The sequence below is a fragment of the Pelophylax lessonae genome (assembly GCF_965119305.1).
Source record: "Pelophylax lessonae genome assembly, chromosome: 8".
Taxonomy (NCBI): Eukaryota; Metazoa; Chordata; class Amphibia; order Anura; family Ranidae; genus Pelophylax; species Pelophylax lessonae.
The window spans coordinates 255,059,728-255,079,078 of NC_138775.1; the positions used below are offsets into that span (position 1 = coordinate 255,059,728).

Below are 19,351 nucleotides of genomic sequence, written 5' to 3' on the forward strand. Positions count from 1 at the left end.
TTTCTTTATCAGGAGGCAGAAATACTCCGATGAGCTATATGCAGATTCTAAAACCTGAAGTCCATTTTCTGAAACAGATAACTTCATCTCTTTTTTTGGCTGCAGTAGGAAAACTTAAAATCAGAAATGTACCCTGGGCTATTGAAGTAGAGGAATAAATCTTATAAAAGAGCAGCTTGTTTAAAATTATCAGCCAATGGAAAATACAAACAGCCAGCTTGGTTAAGAGAGAAATATTTCCTGACAAAAGTGGCTGATGGAGAAGACAGGTCTATTTTTTAAAGTTTTTGATTGGATTAGGAAGGGTTTTTTTTCTAAAGGAAACTTAAAAATATAACTTAGACTAGGAACTGGAAAAAAAAAGAATATTCTTAAGCTGTTATAGTAATCCAAAGAAGAGGATGCCAATCAAATTGCAAGCATCTTTATTGAAATAAGTCCTTGACTTAAATAAGAACTGGTCTAAACAATTATTTTTCTTTTTGTCTGTTTTTTTATTTAAAGGGAAACTATTTTTTTTTACATTTTTAGGTATACTGTATATCAGACTAGTACGGTTTCAACACTGGATATTACCCTTTTTTTTTTTTTTCTTCTCCTATCCCCTTTTTTTCTTGTTGTGTGTATATGTATATTTACATTTTATATACTTATATATTTGTGTATTTGTGTGTTGTTTAAACCTAATAAAGACTTATAAAAAAAAAAAAAGTACGGTTTCAAAGAAATATATAAAGGTTTTGTACACACTTTCTGGTGTTGCTTTTAAAAGCTAGGACTAAAAAAATTAACAAATATATTTGTAGGTCGACAAACATGAAATATTGTATTTTAAAGTGAATCTAGTGGTCACATGTAAGGTCTACTTATATCTGGGGACCCATGTCCCTGTAAAATAGCTGCATGGTACTATTTAAAACAATTCTCATGTAAGAAAAAGGTTGGAATATAAAATTAACTAACCACGGCCTGCTGCATTTCAAGAAGAGATGTGAGTATCCTCCTGGTGATTTTACGATTTTTTTTGGGGAATGAGTAGAACACCAAATCTCACAGAAAGACACTGTAGTCCAGGGTCTGTGTGTCTTCTCGTGCTATTTGGGCTGTTCTGCATTCTCCAGGATCTCCCTGGAAAGGAGCATGACGTCACCCTCACCTAAACACAAAAGACAAGGGTACAGTAAGTAAATAATCATACTTTTTTCATTTCAGGTTAATTTTGGAAATATTATCTTGTAGGGTTTCCCAGGCCTAATAGGGGAATCTTGAGTTTTATTGCCCGGTTCACTTTATTATGTAGTTTTCTCTCCAACCAGCAGATGGTGCTCTAGTCTCTTTTTCACATCATGCACATCATTACATTTCAGCTTTGTTTACAGAACTGGAATAAGATCTCAGAGCAGTGATCTCCCTTATCAGAAGGCCCTATGCAAACTGGACATCTTTGCTATCTCTCCTAGATGCTTTTCCTCCTTGCATTGGTCTTTTGACAGAAAAACCGCTGGATGCATGTAAACAAACATAACGCATTTAGGCGTGTTTAGGAGCATCAAGCACTTGGGTAGTAATTATTTAATTAGCCAGAATTATTATTCTGCCCATTGAAATCAAGTAACGCTCAAGCGCTAAATGCACGTAGCATTAATGCGAGTTTACACGCGTATACAGCTATCAATAGTTTTTTGTGCGAAAACACTGCTGCTCTTGGACGTGTTTGCTATGGGTTTCTTTTTTTGCCTCTAAATGCACCTGCCTCTACGCTCCTCTAAACGCCTATGTGTGCCTATGTGTGGACACATAGGGGAAGATTTGCTAAAGGCAAAAAGACTGTGCGCTTTGCAAAGTGCAGTTGCACTCTGCCAGTGCAGTTGCTCCAGAGCAAAGTAAACCCAATCACATGCAAGGACAATTAAAAGAAAATGCATTTTTGCTTGCATATGATTGGATGATGATAGTCAGCAAAGCTTCTGCTCATTTACTAAGCTCTGGAGCAACAGCACTTGCAGAGTGCAACTGCACTTTGCAAAGTGTATAGTCTATTTCCCATTAGTATATCAACCCCATAGGCTAATATGCAGTGGTGTTTAGAGGCAGAAAAAAAAATTACAGACGCTCCTAAGAGCAGCGTCAAAAACATCCAGTGTGCAGGAGGCTGAAAGCTGTTGGTTTCATTCCGACAACGCTGACATGCAAGGTGGCCTGCAGTGATGTCTTTTTGGCGTTCTAACCCATAGTGCTCTGACCAACCTTTGCCATATACAGTCAGGTCCATAAATATTGGGACATCAACACAATTCTAATCTTTGTGGCTCTATACACCACCACAATAAAAATGAAACAAACAAGATGTGCTTTAACTGCAGACTTTCAGCTTTAATTTGAGGGTATTTACATTCAAATCAGGTGAACGGTGTAGGAATTACAACAGTTTGTATATGTGCCTCCCACTTTTTAAGGGACCAAAATTCATGGGACAGATTAACAATCATAAATCAAACTTTCACTTTTTAATACTTGGTTGCAAATCCTTTGCAGTCAATTACAGCCTGAAGTCTTCAGTTCCTGCTTGTTCTTGGGGAATTTTCTCATCAGTTTTGTCTTCAGCAAGTGAAATGCATGCTCACTCGGATTCAGGTCAGGTGATTGACTTGGCCATTGTATAACATTCCACTTCTTTCCCTTAAAAAACTCTTTGGCTGCTTTCGCAGTATGCTTCGGGTCATTGTCTATCTGCACTGTGAAGCGCCATCCAATGAGTTCTGAAGCATTTGGCTGAATATGAGCAGATAATATTGCCCGAAACACTTCAGAATTCATCCTGCTGCTTTTGTCAGCATCATCAATAAATTCAAGAGGACCAGTTGCATTGACAGCCATACATGCCCACGCCATGATACTACCACCACCATGCTTCACTGATGAGGTGGTATGCTTTGAATCATGAGCAGTTCCTTTCATTCTCCATACTCTTCTCTTCCCATCACTCTGGTACAAGTTGATCTTGGTCTCATCTGTCCATAGGATGTTGTTCCAGAACTGTGAAGGCTTTTTTAGATGTTGTTTGGCAAACTCTAATATGGCCTTCCTGTTTTTGAGGCTCACCAATGGTTTACATCTTGTGGTGAACCCTCTGTAGTCTTCTACTCTAGTCTTCTCTTGATTGTTGACTTTGACATACATACACCTACCTCCTGGAGAGTGTTCTTGATCTGGCAAACTGTTGTGAATGGTGTTTTCTTCACCAGGGAAAGAATTCTTCGGTCATCCAACACAGTTGTTTTCCGTGGTCTTCCGGGTCTTTTGGTGTTGCTGAACTCACCTGTGCGTTCTTTCTTTTTAAGGATGTTCCAAACAGTTTATTTGGCCACAACTAATGTTTTTGCTATCTCTCTGTTGGGTTTGTTTTGTTTTTTTCAGCCTAATGATGGCTTGCTTCACTGATAGTGACAGCTCTTTGGATCTCATAGTGAGAGTTGACAGCAACATATTCCAAATACAAATAGCACACTTGAAATTAAAGGCCCGTACACACGTACCGATTGTTGGCCGATTTTCGGCTTGTTAGTATGATGCTTCCGACAGCCGACAGTGCACTTTCGACCGAACAGAATCTGTCGTGCAAGCATTAAAATTTTTGTATGCCGACACCAGAACGGCCGATTGTTCGCCAGTCAGTACAGAATTCGGCCGACAGACAGCAGATTTGCAAGACTGGGCATGCTCAGAAAAGAAAAAACACACGAAAAGTTAACCATCACATGACATCACTTCTGCAGTCGGCTGTTGTTGGCCGACAAAATTCGTGTGCAGTTTTTTGCACTTTTCAACAGACAAGACAGCCCTCGGACAAAAGACGGCCGATCGTTCGGCCAACGATCGGTACGTGTGTTCGGGGCTTAACTCTGGACCTTTTATCTGCTCCTTGTAAATGGCATAATGAGGGAATAACACACACCTGGCCATGGAACAGCTGAGCAGCCAATTCTCCCATTACTTTTGGTCCTTTAAAAAGTGGGAGGCACATATACAAACTGTTGTAATTCCTACACCATTCACCTGATTTTGATTTAAATAAACTCACATTAAAGCTGAAAGTCTACAGTTAAAGCCATTGTGGTGGTGTATATAGCCAAAAAAGATTAGAATTGTGTCGATGTCCCAATATTTATGGACCTGACTGTATATTTAATGATTAAATGTTTATTTGTTAAAAATTCCTTGTGCATATTTACAACCCTAATCCAAATAGAAGCAGACCATGAAATACACAGAACTGGTATTGGAGAAGAAATGACAGTCCTCTTCTCTCACAAAACATTGGCAAGAGCGGAATGCGGTCCCGTAAGGCCAGGCATTATGTGTATCCCTGTTTACTTTTCTACTTTTTTCAAGAACTTAAAACTTGAACATGATTGTGATGTGGGACATGTTTCTGATCTGGGCAGCGAGGGCACACAGAGAAAGTAAATACAGGATATTTATTGTGCGTCTCATTGAGAAAATCTGTTATTTTGCTTACTGTGGACAAAGCACAGGTTTATGTCTTATGGGTAGTAAAATTGCAATAATAAATATTTTTCTCCAGTGCATTGTAAGCTACCAGGTATGAATCAAAATTCTTCTTACACCTCTAGCATTGACTCCTCGATTAGGATTTCAGTCTACTGATAGATTGAAAGAATGGTTGGTCCCACCTACAAGGTCACTTTATACTAGAGCTGCACGATTCTGGATGAAATGAGAATCACAATTTTTTTGCTTAGAATAAAGATCACGATTCTCTCGCGATTCTCGACATATCATCTTTTACATTATACAAACAAATTGGGCTAACTTTACTGTTTTGTTTTTTTTAAATTCATTAAAGTGTATTTTTTTTTAAAAAAACTGCGTTTAAAAGACTTCTGCGAAAATACAGCGTGACATAAAAGATTGCACCGATCACCATTTTATTCTCTAGGGTCTCTGCTAAGAAATATATATATATATATATATATATATATATATATATATATATATATTCAGCAAAAAATACTTATTTTAACTTGTAAGCAACAAGTGTCAGAAAAAGGCTAGGCCCTGTTCACACCTGAGCATATTTCAGCTTGTAAAACGCTCATATCTGAAGTCTCAAAATGCAGAACAAGCAACATCCCATTCATTCCAATGCCCCCTGTTCACATCTGAGCGTTTTTGTCACCTGAAGCAAAACCACTGAAGTACTGTTGCTTACAAGTTTAAATCAGTATTTTTTGGAAGAAAATAACTTAAAACCCCCAAACATTATATATATATATATATATATATATATATATATATATATATATATATATAAACATTTTTAGCAAAGACTCTGGAGAATAAAATGGTAAAATGGCGCTCATTGCAATATTTGTTGTCACGAGGGATTTGCGCAGCCAATTTTGCACGGTCATTTCAAGACAGCCGACCGCCGGCTATGGACGCCGGTACCGGGGTGATGCCTCGAGCTGCAGGCATCACTCCAGTACAAGCACTTTCCCGAAATATCAACAATATCGGTACCCTCAGGGGCCGACTCCGATATATCGGGGAAAGTGCATATCGGCCCCTGATATATCGGCTTTGCCAATAATCGATAACAATAAAAACATATAGACAGAATATTCTTTTTTTTTCGATTATAACATACATGTATACAAAAGTTTTCGCTTCAGATCCATCAACATTAGCCGGGCCCATGGTCGAAATCGTCGGTAAAGTTGGGTTCACTAATGGCACGAATGTTGAACAATCTTTACGTAAACAACCAATTTCGACCAAAATTCTGTGCTTGTATGGCCAGCATTAGGGTCCACCTGACAATAAAACATTGGATTACTAAAGCCTCGTACACACGCACAGATTGTTGGCCGACCGATCAACCGTCTTTTGTTCAGTGTTGTTTGTTGGTTGAAATGTGCTCTAGACTTGCACTGGACTTTTGTTGGCCAACAAAAACCAACTTCAGAAGTGATGTCATGTGATGGTTGACTTTCCGTGTGTTTTTTCTTCTCTGAGCATGCCCAGTCTTGCTCATCTGATTTTTGTCTGCCGAAATCTGTACTGACTGAGGAACAATCGGCCGTTCTGTTGTTGGCCAACAAAAATTTTATAGCATGCACACCAGATTTTTTCGGCCGAAAATTCGCAGTTGGTTGTCGGAAGCATCATACTAACAAGCCTACAATCGGCCAATCGGACGTTGGCCGACAATTTACAGCCAACAATCTGTGCGTGTGTACGGGGCTTTAGGAAGGCTCTCACAATACCTAGCTTGTGTGTCAAAATCTGACTTTTTGTCACCAGCTCTACCTCTTTGCTCCTTGTACTGTTTTATCAAATAAGAGCATGCTTTTATTCACAAAAAAAAGGTTTTTTCTTCTGAAACTGAACTTGGATTATGTTATGTGGTCGATTTGAATGCAAATACTGCTTAGAGGAGCCCTCCTTTAAATAATATCACTGCTATAGCCATTTACAGTCAGTAAGAAAGTAGAAAGATCTGTTACCCCAGATGATCTCGGCAATGTGAAATACAGAGTCTTATTGTCAGGCCCTTGTGCCACCAGTAAATCTGTGTTTATATTGAGTTTAACATATTGACCTTCTATTTGTCAAGCAGCTTGGGTGGGTGTGGGGGGGTGTTTAATATTCCCTGCATTAGGCCTGTCTTTATCTCATTGCCGATCATTGCGCTGAACTCCAACCCCGAACAGCACCATCTGTCTTTCCTGCTACTTGGGCTGTCAGTGTGCCAGCCTGCGGCTCTTTCTGCATGGACAAGGTCACATCACAGCAAGCTGCTTGGGCGGCATCTGATCTGTGCCTGGTTATCCGTGGCTCAGCAGACAGTGCAGAACCTCACAGCAGCAACATATCAGACTGTTAATACTTGCTAGGGAGCAGGGCTGAATTACAAAAGCTAAAGCAAATAAGGAGCAGTTGCTGACAACCAACTTGGTCTCATCTTTCATATTTAATTAGTGTCTGATTTACCTGGAGATTCATCAGATTCCATTAAAGTGCATATCTGGGCAAAAATAAAAAAAAAACACATGTGGTATGTCTCTACAATACGTGCCAAATTCCCCGCTGTTTGTCTCTTTAAAGTGGAGCTTTAGCCAGAAAATTAAATCCTAAAGTGGTTGTAAACCCACATTTTTACCTTGTACCTATAGGTAAGCCTTTAATAAAGCTTACCTATAGGTACTGTAAATATCGCCTAAACTTGCACTTTTTAAGAGATATTTACATTGCTTGCAGTTGATGATGTCATCGGCGTATGCGCTCTGAAGAAACGGCCACGGCGCATGCGTTCTGAAAAAACGGCCGCCCGTGACGTTTCTTTAAAGCCCTGTGCCGTGACCGGCAGCTCCCGCGCTTCTTGCGGCTCCCGGCCAGTAGCACAGCCAGAGTCTGCAGACCAGGAAGGAAGATGGCTGAAAATGAATGCGGCCGCCAGCAGGGACGACGAGGGCTTTGTTTGGAGGTAAGTGTCATATAATGTGCTAGTATGCAAAGCATTAACTTTTCAGGGGAAAAAAAAACACACTGGGTTTACTTTATCTTTAATAGATAACTTAGGCTGGCCCCCTTTTGCAGGTATAACTATGTAAAGCATTATAAATAAGTGTTTATAGCAGTGATGGGGAACCTTGGCACCCCAGATGTTTTTTGGCACTACATACTCTGCAGTGTAGTTGAGCCTCATGGGAAATGTAGTTACAAAACGTGTGATGCCAAGGTTCACCATCACCTGCCTATACTGTAGTGTTCATCCAATTCAGCCCGGAAGGTTTTAGCCCTTAAAGTAGAAGTCCACCCAAACACTAAAATCCCTACGTCTATAGATCTCCAGGATCTAACACTAACCTATCTAGCCCTGTAAAGAAGAAATCAGTATATATACCTTTTTTGAAGCCGATCCTACCCGATCCCACACTGAGCTCTCAGCCGAGGCTTCGCTGTAGAGGCGGTGCAGAGGACACAACCGACAACGGAAGCCCCATAGTAAAGGCCCGTACACATGCAACGATTATCGGCTCACCGATCGGCCGTCTTTTGTCCAGTGTTGTTGTGTTGGTTGAAATGTGCTCTAGACTGCACACACATTTTTTAGGCCAACAACAACCAACTTCAGAAGTGATGTCATGTGCTGGTTTACTTTCCGTGTGTTTTTTCTTCTCTGAGCATGCCCAGTCTTGCTCATCTGATTTTTGTCTGCTGAAATCTGTACTGACTGAGGAACAATCGGCCGTTCTGTTGACGGCCAACAAAAATTTTATAGCATGCACACCAGATTTTGTTCGGCCGAAAAGTCGCAGTCGGTTGTCGTAAGCATCATACTAACAAGCCGACAATCGGCCGATCGGACGTTGGCCGAAGATTCACGGCCAACAATCGGTGCGTGTGTACGAGGCTTTAGTCTATGGGAGACATCAATTCCCATTCATTTCCCAGCTGTTGTCGGCCATGTCCTCTGCAGAGCTTCCGCCGCTGGAGATCGGATTGGATCCTCTTCAAAAAAGGTATTAGTACTGATTTCTTCTTTACAGGGCTAAATAGGTTAGTGTTAGATCGTGGAGATCTATAGATGCAGGGATTTTAGTTTTAGGATGGACATATCCTTTAACCGCTTCCATACAGAGCAGTTAGACACCCTTCCTGCCCAGACCAATTTTCAGCTTTCAGCACTCTCACACTTTGAATGACAATTGCTCAGTCATGCTACACTATAACCAAACAACATTTTTATCATTTTTTTCACACAAATAGAGCTTTCTTTTGGTGGTATTTGATCACAACTGGGGTTTTTTTTTTTCGTGATATATGCAAAAAAAGAGCAAAAATTTTGAAAAAAAAACACTTTTTTTTAGTTTCAATTATGAAATTTTGCAAAAAATAAATTTTTCTTCATACATTTGGGCCAAAATGTATACTGCTACATGTCTCTGGTAAAATTAACCCAAATTAGTGTATATTATTTAGTCTGTGTGAAAGTTATTGAGTCTAGAAGCTATGGTACCAATTACTGAAAATTGATCACACCAGATGTACTGACTGCCTATCTCCTTTCTTGAGGCCCTGAAATGTCAGGACAGTACAAATACCGACCAAATGACCCCTTTTTGTAAAGTAGACAGTCCAAGGTATTTAGTAAGAGGCATGGTGGGTTTTTTGAAGTTGTAATTTTTTCCCACAATTCTTGGGAAAATGAAGAAAACATTTTTTTTTCTTTTTTTTCCCACAAAGTTGTCAATTTATAAGCTATTTCTAACACATAGCATGTACACAGCAAAAATTACACCCAAAAATACATTCTGCTACTCCTTCCGAGTATGGCGATACCACATGTGTGAGACTTTTACACAGCCTGGCCACAAAAAGAGACTCCACGTCCAAGAAGCACATTCAGGCGTTCTAGGAGCATAAATACACATAAAACTTTCTTACTACCTATCACACTTTTCAAGGCCCTAGAGCACCAATACAATGGAAAAGTCCACAAAATGACCCCATTTTGGAAAGCAAACACTCCAACGTATATTCTATGAGGCATTATGGGTCGTTTGAACATATCATTTTTTTCCACAGGTTTTTGGAAAATGTGGGAAAAAAATGAAAACTTTTTTTTTTTACACAAAGTTGTCAATTTATAGGATATTCCTAACACATAGCATGTACACAGCAAAAATGACACCCCAAAATACATTCTGCCACTCCTCCTGAGTATGGCAATACCACATGTGTGAGACTTTTTCACAGCCTAGCCATATAGAGGGGCCGAACATCCAAGGAGCATCATCATGCATCCTAGCCACTTGCCTAGGCCTATTTTTGACATTTGGTGTTTACAAGCTAAAATCAGTTGTTTTGCTAGAAAACTGCTTAGAACCCCCAAACATTATATATTTTTTTTTAGCACCCTGAGACCCTAGAGAATAAAATGGAGATTATTGCAATATTTTTTATCACACCGTATTTGCGTAGCGGTCTTCCAAACGCAATTTTTTTGGAAAAAATTCAATTTTTTTAATTAAAAAATAAGAAACCAGTAAAGTTAGCCCAATTTTTTTTCCATAATGTGAAAGATAATGTTACGCCGAGTAAATAGATACCCAACATGTCATGTTTCAAAATTGCGCACGCTCACGGAATGGTGACAAACTTTGGTACTTAAAAATCCCCATAGGCGACAATTTAAAAATTTCTACAGGTTGCTATCTTTGAGTTACAGAGGAGGTCTAGGGCTCAAATTATTCCCCTTGCTCTAACGATCGCGGCGATACCTCACATGTGTGGTTTGAACACCGTTTACATATGTGGGCGGGGTTTCTGTATGCATTCGCTTCTGCGCGCGAGCTAACGGGGACAGGGCGCTTTAATTTTTTTTTTTTTTTACTATTTATTTTATTTATTATTTTTTATTTTTACACCGTTTAAAAAAAAAAAAAAAATTGATCATTTTTATTTCTATTAAAAGAAATGTAAATATTCCTCGTAATAGAAATAGGCACGACAGGACCTCTTTTTTGTGAGATGTGGGGTCAAAAAGTCCTCAGATCTCACAAGTACACTAAAAGATAGAAAAAAAAAAAAAAAAAAATAATTATAATATAAAATGAAAAAAAAAAAAAAAAGGACCTTTAAACCGGTTGCTAGGCAACAACATTTTCCGTAGCTCCGGTCCTCCAAGACCATGGAGTCAAGTGAGGGCAAGCTTGCCCTCACTCGACATCCTGTCTGTGAGGATTCGGGACCGGATCGTTTTCCCCGCTGCCGGCGGGTCCGGTAAGCGGGGAAAAGGACCGGAACGCGTCGGGAGGGGGGGGGGCGCCTCTTCCGCCATCCCGGAAGGGTGATCCCAAGGCGAATCCGCCCCTGGGACCACCCTTATCGGAAAGCCAACCGTCCACCGTTTAAAAAAATACCAGGGTTATGGCAGCTATCTGCTGCCATAACACCGGTATTTAGGTTTAAACGGACGACGTATATAAACCTTTTTGGACTTGGACATGGTGGCTGTATGAAGGGTGACAGGTACTCGGGTACTTTGTTGGGCAGGTGACAGGTACTCTGGTACTGATGAGCAGGTGGCAGGTACTCGAGTACTCCGATAGGCAGGTGACAGGTACTCGGGTACTCTGATGGGCAGGTGACAGGCAGGTGATAGGTACTGATGAGTAGTACTCACTGACTGATAGGTGATACTGTACTGATGGGTACTGATGATCAGTACTGATACGTGATAGGTACTGATGAGTACTGATGAGTAGTGATGGGTACTGATGAGCAGGCGGCAAGTACTTGGGTACTTCAGGCGTCAGGTACTCTGATGAGCAGGTGGAAGGTACTCGGGTACTCTGATGTGTAGGTGACAGGTACTCAGGTACTCTGATGACGGGTACTCCGTTGACAGGTACTCAAAGTACCCGAGTACCTGTCATCAGAGTACCCGAGTACCTGTCATCAGAGTACCCGAGTACCCGTCATCAGAGTACCCGAGTACCTGTCATCAGAGTACCCGAGTACCTGTCAGAGTACCCGAGTACCCGTCATCAGAGTACCCGAGTACCCGTCATCAGAGTACTCGAGTACCTGTCATCAGAGTACCCGAGTACCTGTCATCAGAGTACCCGAGTACCCGTCATCAGAGTACCCGAGTACCTGTCATCAGAGTACCCGAGTACCTGTCATCAGAGTACCCGAGTACCCGTCATCAGAGTACCCGAGTACCTGTCATCAGAGTACCCGAGTACCCGTCATCAGAGTACCCGAGTACACGTCAGAGTACCCGAGTACCTGTCATCAGAGTACCCGAGTACCTGTCATGAGAGTATCCGTCATCAGAGTACCCGAATACCTGTCACCAGCCCATCAGAGTACCCGAGTACCTGTCATCTGAGTACCTGATGACAGGTACTCGGGTACTTTGATGGGCTAGTGACAGGTGCTCTTTATTGGGGGGGGCAATCAGTGTGTTTAGGGTGCACTGTAGTTGGTAACTAGCTGTTACCACAATCTCCTCCTCACACAGGATCAGTGTGCGAGGAGGAGAACACGGTGACAGCTAGTTACCGTTTTCTCTGTTGACATTTGTGACCGGCTGTGATTGGACACAGCCGGTCACGTGGTAAAGAGTCAATTTCATTGGCTCTTTACCTAGATCGGGGATCGACTCTGTCCGAGGGACGAGCCTCGTCCCCGATCGCTGCTCTGCGCGCCCCCGGGGGCGCGCATTGCAGAAAGAACGAGCGGCTCGCGCTGGAGCCGCTCATGTGATCGGCTGTGATTGACACAGCCGATCACGTGGTAAACAGACAATTTCTATTGGCTGTTTACCTTGATCAGTGATGGGCTATGTCCAAGGGACGAGCCTCATCCCTGATCGCGCCGCTGCGCGCCGCCGGGGGCGCGCAGTAGCAGCTAGAACGGGCCGACGTCATATGACGGCGGCCCGGATCTAGACAACCACTTTGCCGACGTCATTTTACATGACTCGGTATGGAAGTGGTTAATAAACAGGCCATTTTCTGCGATACGTCACTGCGTTGCTTTAACTGACAATTTTGCAGTCGTGCGACGCTGTACCCAAATAAAATGTATGTCCTTTTTTTCCCACAAATAGAGCTTTCTTTTGGTGGCATTTGATCACCTCTGTGGTTTTTATGTTTTTTTAATTTTTTTTTTTTTTTTTATGAACAAAAAAAGAGCGACAATTTTGAAAAAAGTAAAATTTATATTTTTTTTACTTTCTGCTATAAAACACATCCAATAAAAAAAATTGACAAATCAAATTTCTTCATCAATTTAGGCCAATATGTATTCTGCTATATCTTTTTGGTAAAAAAAAAATCCCAATAAGTGTATATTGATTGGTTTGCACAAAAGTGATAGCATCTACAAACTATGGGATATTTTAATGACATTTTTATTTATTTATTACTTTTACTAGTAATGGCGGTGATCAGCGATTTTTAGCGGGACTCCGACATTGCGGCAAACAAATCAGACACCTTACTGACACTTTTTTGGGGACCAGTGACATTATTACAGTGATCAGTGCTAAAAATATGCACTGTTGTTGTACTAATGACGCTGTCAGGGAAGGGGTTAACAGGGGCAATCAAAGGGTTAAACGTGTCTCTAGGGAGTGCTTCCTAACTGTGTGGGGGTTTCTCTGGCTAGGGGAAGACAGAGATCGGTGTTCCTGCTTAGCAGAAACACAAGATCTCTATCTTCTCCCCTGTCAGAACAGCGATCTGCCTTGCATATATAGGCATAGGCAGACCACCGTTCTGCCTGTCTCGGGAATGATCGCAGGTGGCTGGTGGACATCGGGTCTGCCAGACTGGCTAATTGGCTCCCCCTCTGTCTGTTTCTCCTTACCCCAGGTAAGACACTTCTGACATTGTCGCTGGTTCAGAAGTGGCTTGACACAAGAAATGTGACAGTTGTAGCTCATGTTCTGGATACATCTGTGTGTGGTGACTCTTGAAGCACTGACACCAGCCGTAGTCAACTCCTTGTAAATCTCCCCCAATTTCCTAAATGGCCTTTGCTTCACAATCCTCTCAAGGCTGCGGTTATCCCTGTTGCTTATGCAACTTTTTCCACCACACTTTTCCCTTCCACTCAACTTTCCATTAATATGCTTGGATACAGCACTCTGTGAACAGCCAGCTTCTTTAGCAATGACCTTTTGTGACTTAGCCTCCTTGTGGAGGGTGTCAATGGCTCTCTCCTGGACAACTCTCCAGTCAGCAGTCTTCCCCATAAATGTATAACCTACTGAACCAGACTGGGTAGACCATTTAGAGGTTAAGGAAACCTTTACAGGTGTTTTGGGTTAATTCGCTGATTAAAGTGTCACACCACGAGTCTATAATATTGAACTTTTTTGCATTATTCAAATTTGAATGAATCTTGGGTTTTCACTAGCTGTAAGCCATATTCATCAACAAGAAAATAAAGAAATGCTTGAAATATATCACTCTGTAACACATCTGTTTAAAATATATGGGTTTCACCTTTTAAATTTAATTACTGAAATAAAATAATGTTTTGATGATATTCTCATATTTTTAAATACACCTGTGTATAGAAACACTATCTGAATAAATAAATATATATATATACAAACCCAATTCCAAAAAAGTTGGGACACTGTACAAATTGTGAGTAAAAAAGGAATGGACTAATTTACAAATCTCATAAACTTATATTTTATTCACAATATAATATAGATAACATATCAAATGTTGAAAGTTTGAAAGTGAGACATTTTGAAATGTCATGCCAAATAATGGCTCATTTTGGATTTCATGAGAGCTACACATTCCAAAAAAGTTGGGATGGGTAGCAATAAGAGGCTGGAAAAGTTAAATGTACATATATGGAAGAGCTGGAGGACCAATTTGCAACTCATTAGGTCAATTGGCAACATGATTGGATATACAAAGAGCCTCTCAGAGTGGCAGTGTCCCTCAGAAGTCAAGATGGGCAGAGGATCACCAATTCCCCCAATGCTACAGCGAAAAATAGTGGAGCAATATCAGAAACGAGTTTCTCAGAGAAAAATTGCAAAGAGTTTGAAGTTATCATCATCTACAGTGCATAATATACAAAGATTCAGAGAATCTGGAACAATCTCTGTGCGTAAGGGTCAAGGACGGAAAACCATACTGGATGGCGGTGATCTTCGGGCCCCTAGACCGCACTGCATCACATACAGGAATGCTACTGTAATGGAAATCACAACATGGGCTCAGGAATACTTTCAGAAAACATTGTTGGTGAACACAATTCACCGTGCCATTCGCCGCTGCCGGCTAAAACTCTATAGGCCAAAAAAGAAGCCAAATCTAAACATGATCCAGAAGCGCAGGCCTTTTCTCTGGGCCAAGGCTCATTTAAAATGGACTGTGGAAAAGTGGAAAACTGTTCTGTGGTCAGACAAATCAAAATTTTAAGTTATTTTTGGAAAACTGGGACGCCATGTCATCTGGACTCAAGAGGACAAGGACAACCCAAGTTTTTATCAGCGCTCAGTTCAGAAGCCTGCATCTCTTATGGTATGGGGTGGCATGAGTGCGTGTGGCATGGGCAGCTTACACATCTGGAAAGGCACCATCAATGCTGAAAGGTATATTCAAGTTCTAGAAAAACATATGCTCCCATCCAGACGTTGTCTCTTTCAGGGAAGACCTTGCATTTTCCAACATGACAATGCCAGACCACATACTGCATCAGTTAAAACATCATGGCTGCGTAGAAGAAGGATCTGGGTACTGAAATGGCCAGCCTGCAGTCCAGATATTTCACCCATAGAAAACATTTGGCGCATCATAAAGAGGAAGATGCGACAAAGAAGACCTAAGACAGTTAAGGAACTAGAAGCCTGTATTAGACAAGAATGGGACAACATTCCTATTCCTAAACTTGACCAACTTGTCTCCTCAGTCCCCAGACGTTTGCAGACTGTTATAAAAAGAAGAGGGGATGCCACACAGTGGTAAACATGGCCGTGTCCCAACTTCTTTGAGATGTGTTGATGCCATGAAATTTAAAATCAACTTATTATTCCCTTAAAATGATAAATTTTCTCAGATTAAACATTTGATATGTCATCTATGTTGTATAAAATATTGAAATTTGAAACTTCCACATCATTACATTCTGTTTTTATTCACAATTTGTACAGTGTCCCAACTTTTTTGGAATCGGTTTGTATATATATATATATATATATATATATATATATATATGTGTGTGTGTGTGTGTATGTATAAGCAAAGGGAGAAATAAAAAAAAAATCTATTGCTTTACATTTTATAGAAAGGTCAAAATCATAAGGAAAATGTTCATATTCATAAAATATATATAGCCTAGTTGGTTATTAGTTGTAAAAAAAATGTACACTTATCTTCCTTCAAACTTGAAGTTTGGCTAGTTCAAGGTTGGCTGGACACAATTCTCACAACAATTGTACCAAATAACTGTTGCATCATAATTGGAGCTGACTTTTTCTACATCAAGATTCACTCTGTAAAGCAGCAACCTTTCATATGCATATAAGATCCTGAAAATTATTTTACATAAGTACATATACCTGTCTAAACATAATGAGTGAATAAAGTATTAAAGACAATCTATGCAGCATACAATATGTAGTAGTAGCGACGGCATCATAGACTTTATTTTATCTTTCCCTTGGTATAAGTATTGTAATTCTGTTCTGCAAAATTCTTGACTTGGTTATTTGATGCTATTTACATACAATTTTTTTTTCTTCTCGCAATGATAAAAAGTGTTTTTGATCCCTGTGGAAAGAAATAAAATCCTTACTGATTGTCTAACCCTTCTACACTCTCACTACTTCACACATTTCTATTGTAATTTTAACAGTTATATTTTTTTTACCCAACCACTTAAAGTGAAAAACTCTTCTTTTGGCTACAATAAAGAAGGTTTAGCTCCTCTCATGTGTTGTTTTACTGTTTGGGGTTTCTCCTTCATGTCCTGTTGCGTCATCAGGTCGGAAAGTGAAGAAATGTCTCCCAATGGGGATAAACGGAGAAAAAAAGAAACTCCTAGAAACTCCCTTTCCTACTCTGCAGAAATTAACACAAGTTCTAAATCAAACTTATCCAAAAATGTCTCTCAATTCAATTCATGTAAACAATCCCAGCTGCCATATCTTTTGAGGGCCATGTAAACAACAAGTTTTGGGTGGTTTTAGACTTCGAGATTAACTTTTTTTCTCCATTTATTCTCCATCTGTCGGCATTTGGCTTAAAATACTTCGGACATTTCCAACAAAGCATGGAAAGGTCGCATGTTGTATCTCTTACTACAGGACGGCTAAACCTTCTGTTTTGTGTAATGCTCTTATTTTGGCATTGGCGGTTGTGAACATGAGGTCATTTGTGCGTCCTCTGCCAACAGTACGTCGTGGGAGACGATTTTCAGCAAGAGCACCGAGGTTGTGACACCTGACCAGCTCCAGTGCTGCCATCGACTAGTCCAGCTCTGCAAGGACTGCTTGCTCGTGGTTTACAAATATGCAACAGATTCCCGGAACTCGTTGGCGGGTGTGAGTCCAGACTGGAGCGACACAAGGTATTCATTATCATCTTAATCCTTCTGTTTATAAAGCAGTTCACATTTTTATCTATTGTTGAAAGCATACCTGAAAATCATTTTACTGTGAATTTCACATTTTGCTCGGTTGCTGTACCATACGTTTTTGATCATATTACCTACAAAGAACTATAGATTCCTTTGTATGTGCTAATCTATTTTGTCAAAGAGTGCAGGTAACATCCTTCCTGAACCACTGCTGAGATATTGTTTTAAAATAATTGTAAAAATTATTAGCCTATTTAAAAAAAAAAAAAAAATACTGGCCTCACTGCAATCTTTTCCAAAAAAACAACAATATCTCTCCTGCGCTCGAGTGGTATACGGGAAGGTGAATGTTCTAGGCGGTTTTATGACACAAATGAAGTGGTCTTGCTGCCCCCCTCAGGACCAAGGGTATCCAAAAGGCACTACAAGAAAACAACAAGAGAAGGGCGCACCCAACCTTGTGCATTACCACTTAAAAGTGTATTAAAATCAAAGAAGGGTAGCGTACTTAGCCACCGATTTTGGATATGAGGAAAAGGTTTCTCCATCGAAACGCGTAAGCCACATCGGGTTTTGAGGACGCCATCACGCTATCCAGCAGTAGAGAAGTGTCCTGGAAGCGAGCGGTGCCCATTTCCTATATGCTTGTTCATATGCTACGTTTGTGAGTATATTGTATGCTACCCTTCTTTGATTTTAATAAACTTTTAAGTGGTAATGCACAAGGTCGGTGCGCCCTTCTCTTGTTGTTTTCTCACTGCTATCTTTACCTTACCTACAGAGCTATTCTGTGGAAAAACCTGGCCACCTACTGATGGTTGTCTTCTGGGTTGAATGACAGCTGGCTTCATTCAGCCCACTTCCTGTAAACAAGGGCTGTCATAGACACACCTTCTGGGGAACATCATCAGTCCGAGAATGGGCTCATGGAAGAATACTGCGAAGAACGGCACTCATATCGCTATGTGAGCACCATTTTCTGCGGCATAGAGGACCACCCGCTGCCATCAGTAGAAGAGAAAGAGATCCCTTAAAAGCCAGAAAACTGCTGGAAAAAAAATGTTATGTAAAAAATACATTTTGAAAAGTTATTGGAGGGGGTTAAAAAACAGCAGATGGGTTTTATTATAGTTGATCTTGAATACATAGGCAGACTGCACCAGCATTGCCCAGCAGATACTTAAAGTGACTCACTTTACAAACCCAAAAAATTCTGCTAATGGGTATTATAACTACAGTAGATTTAATTGTCCATGATCTGACTGAATGCAAGGCTGTTTCAATCATGCAAAATTTCTGCATTTTTATGATGTCACAGCTTTCCAACCACCTTCTACTTCCCACACATTTCAATGGACCATTGAAGTAGCCCATCATAGTGATAGGCCAAAAGGAATGTATGGGGTGAGGGAGAGCGCTGATTCTCTCTGAGTCTTTGGGGGCTCTGAATGATTCTGCAGGTATGTGCATGCCCCTCTAACAGCTTTTTCATTTGTTAAAGAGATGGAGTCACAACAGGTGACTCCAATGGCGGACAATGGCAGCACCACTAATCTCAGGAAGAAAGACTAGCAATAAGTTCACGTTTTCTAATTCGTGAAATAGGTTGTTCTCTTAGATTAGGGGTCTCCAAACTTTCTAAACAAAGGGCCAGTTTACTGTTGTTTAAACTTTAGGGGGACTGGACTGTGGCCAGTGGGAGTAGAGATTAGCCCAGCGTCAGTGGCAGCAAATAATGCCTCAAGCTTGGTGGACAGCGGAAGTAAAGAAATTACAAAGCACCAGTGGTCAATAGGATGAGGGGTAGTGCAACACAATTGGTGTCAGTGGGAGGATTAGTGCCCGATCATTGGTGTCAGTGGGAGAAATAGTGCCCATCTTTAGCTTCAGTGGGAGTAATAGTGCCTCATTATTGGCATCAGTGGAAGGAGTAATGCCCCATCCTTGGCATCGGTGGATGGAATAGTGCCCCATCGTTAGTGTCAGTGGAAGGAATAGTGCCCCATCATTGGTGTCAGTGGAAGGAATAGTGCCCCATCATTGGCCTCAGTGGAAGGAATAGTGCCCCATCATTGGCCTCAGTGGAAGGAATAGTGCCCCATCATTGGCCTCAGTGGAAGGAATAGTGCCCCATCATTGGCGTCAGTGGAAGGAATAGCACCTCATCATTTGTGTCAGCTGGGAGGAATAACTCCTCGTA

At 40.8% G+C, this 19,351-nt stretch overlaps 1 protein-coding gene across 2 annotated transcripts in view; it reads left to right on the forward strand.

The window, feature by feature from the left end:
* Positions 1-19,351, forward strand: part of TTLL7 (tubulin tyrosine ligase like 7) — a 233,242-nt gene that overhangs the window by 202,668 nt on the left and 11,223 nt on the right. For both annotated transcript variants that reach the window (XM_082265320.1, XM_082265319.1), the window contains exon 19: positions 16,969-17,142. In XM_082265320.1, the coding sequence (XP_082121446.1) occupies positions 16,969-17,142 (174 nt within the window). The remainder of the gene's footprint in view (positions 1-16,968; positions 17,143-19,351) is intronic.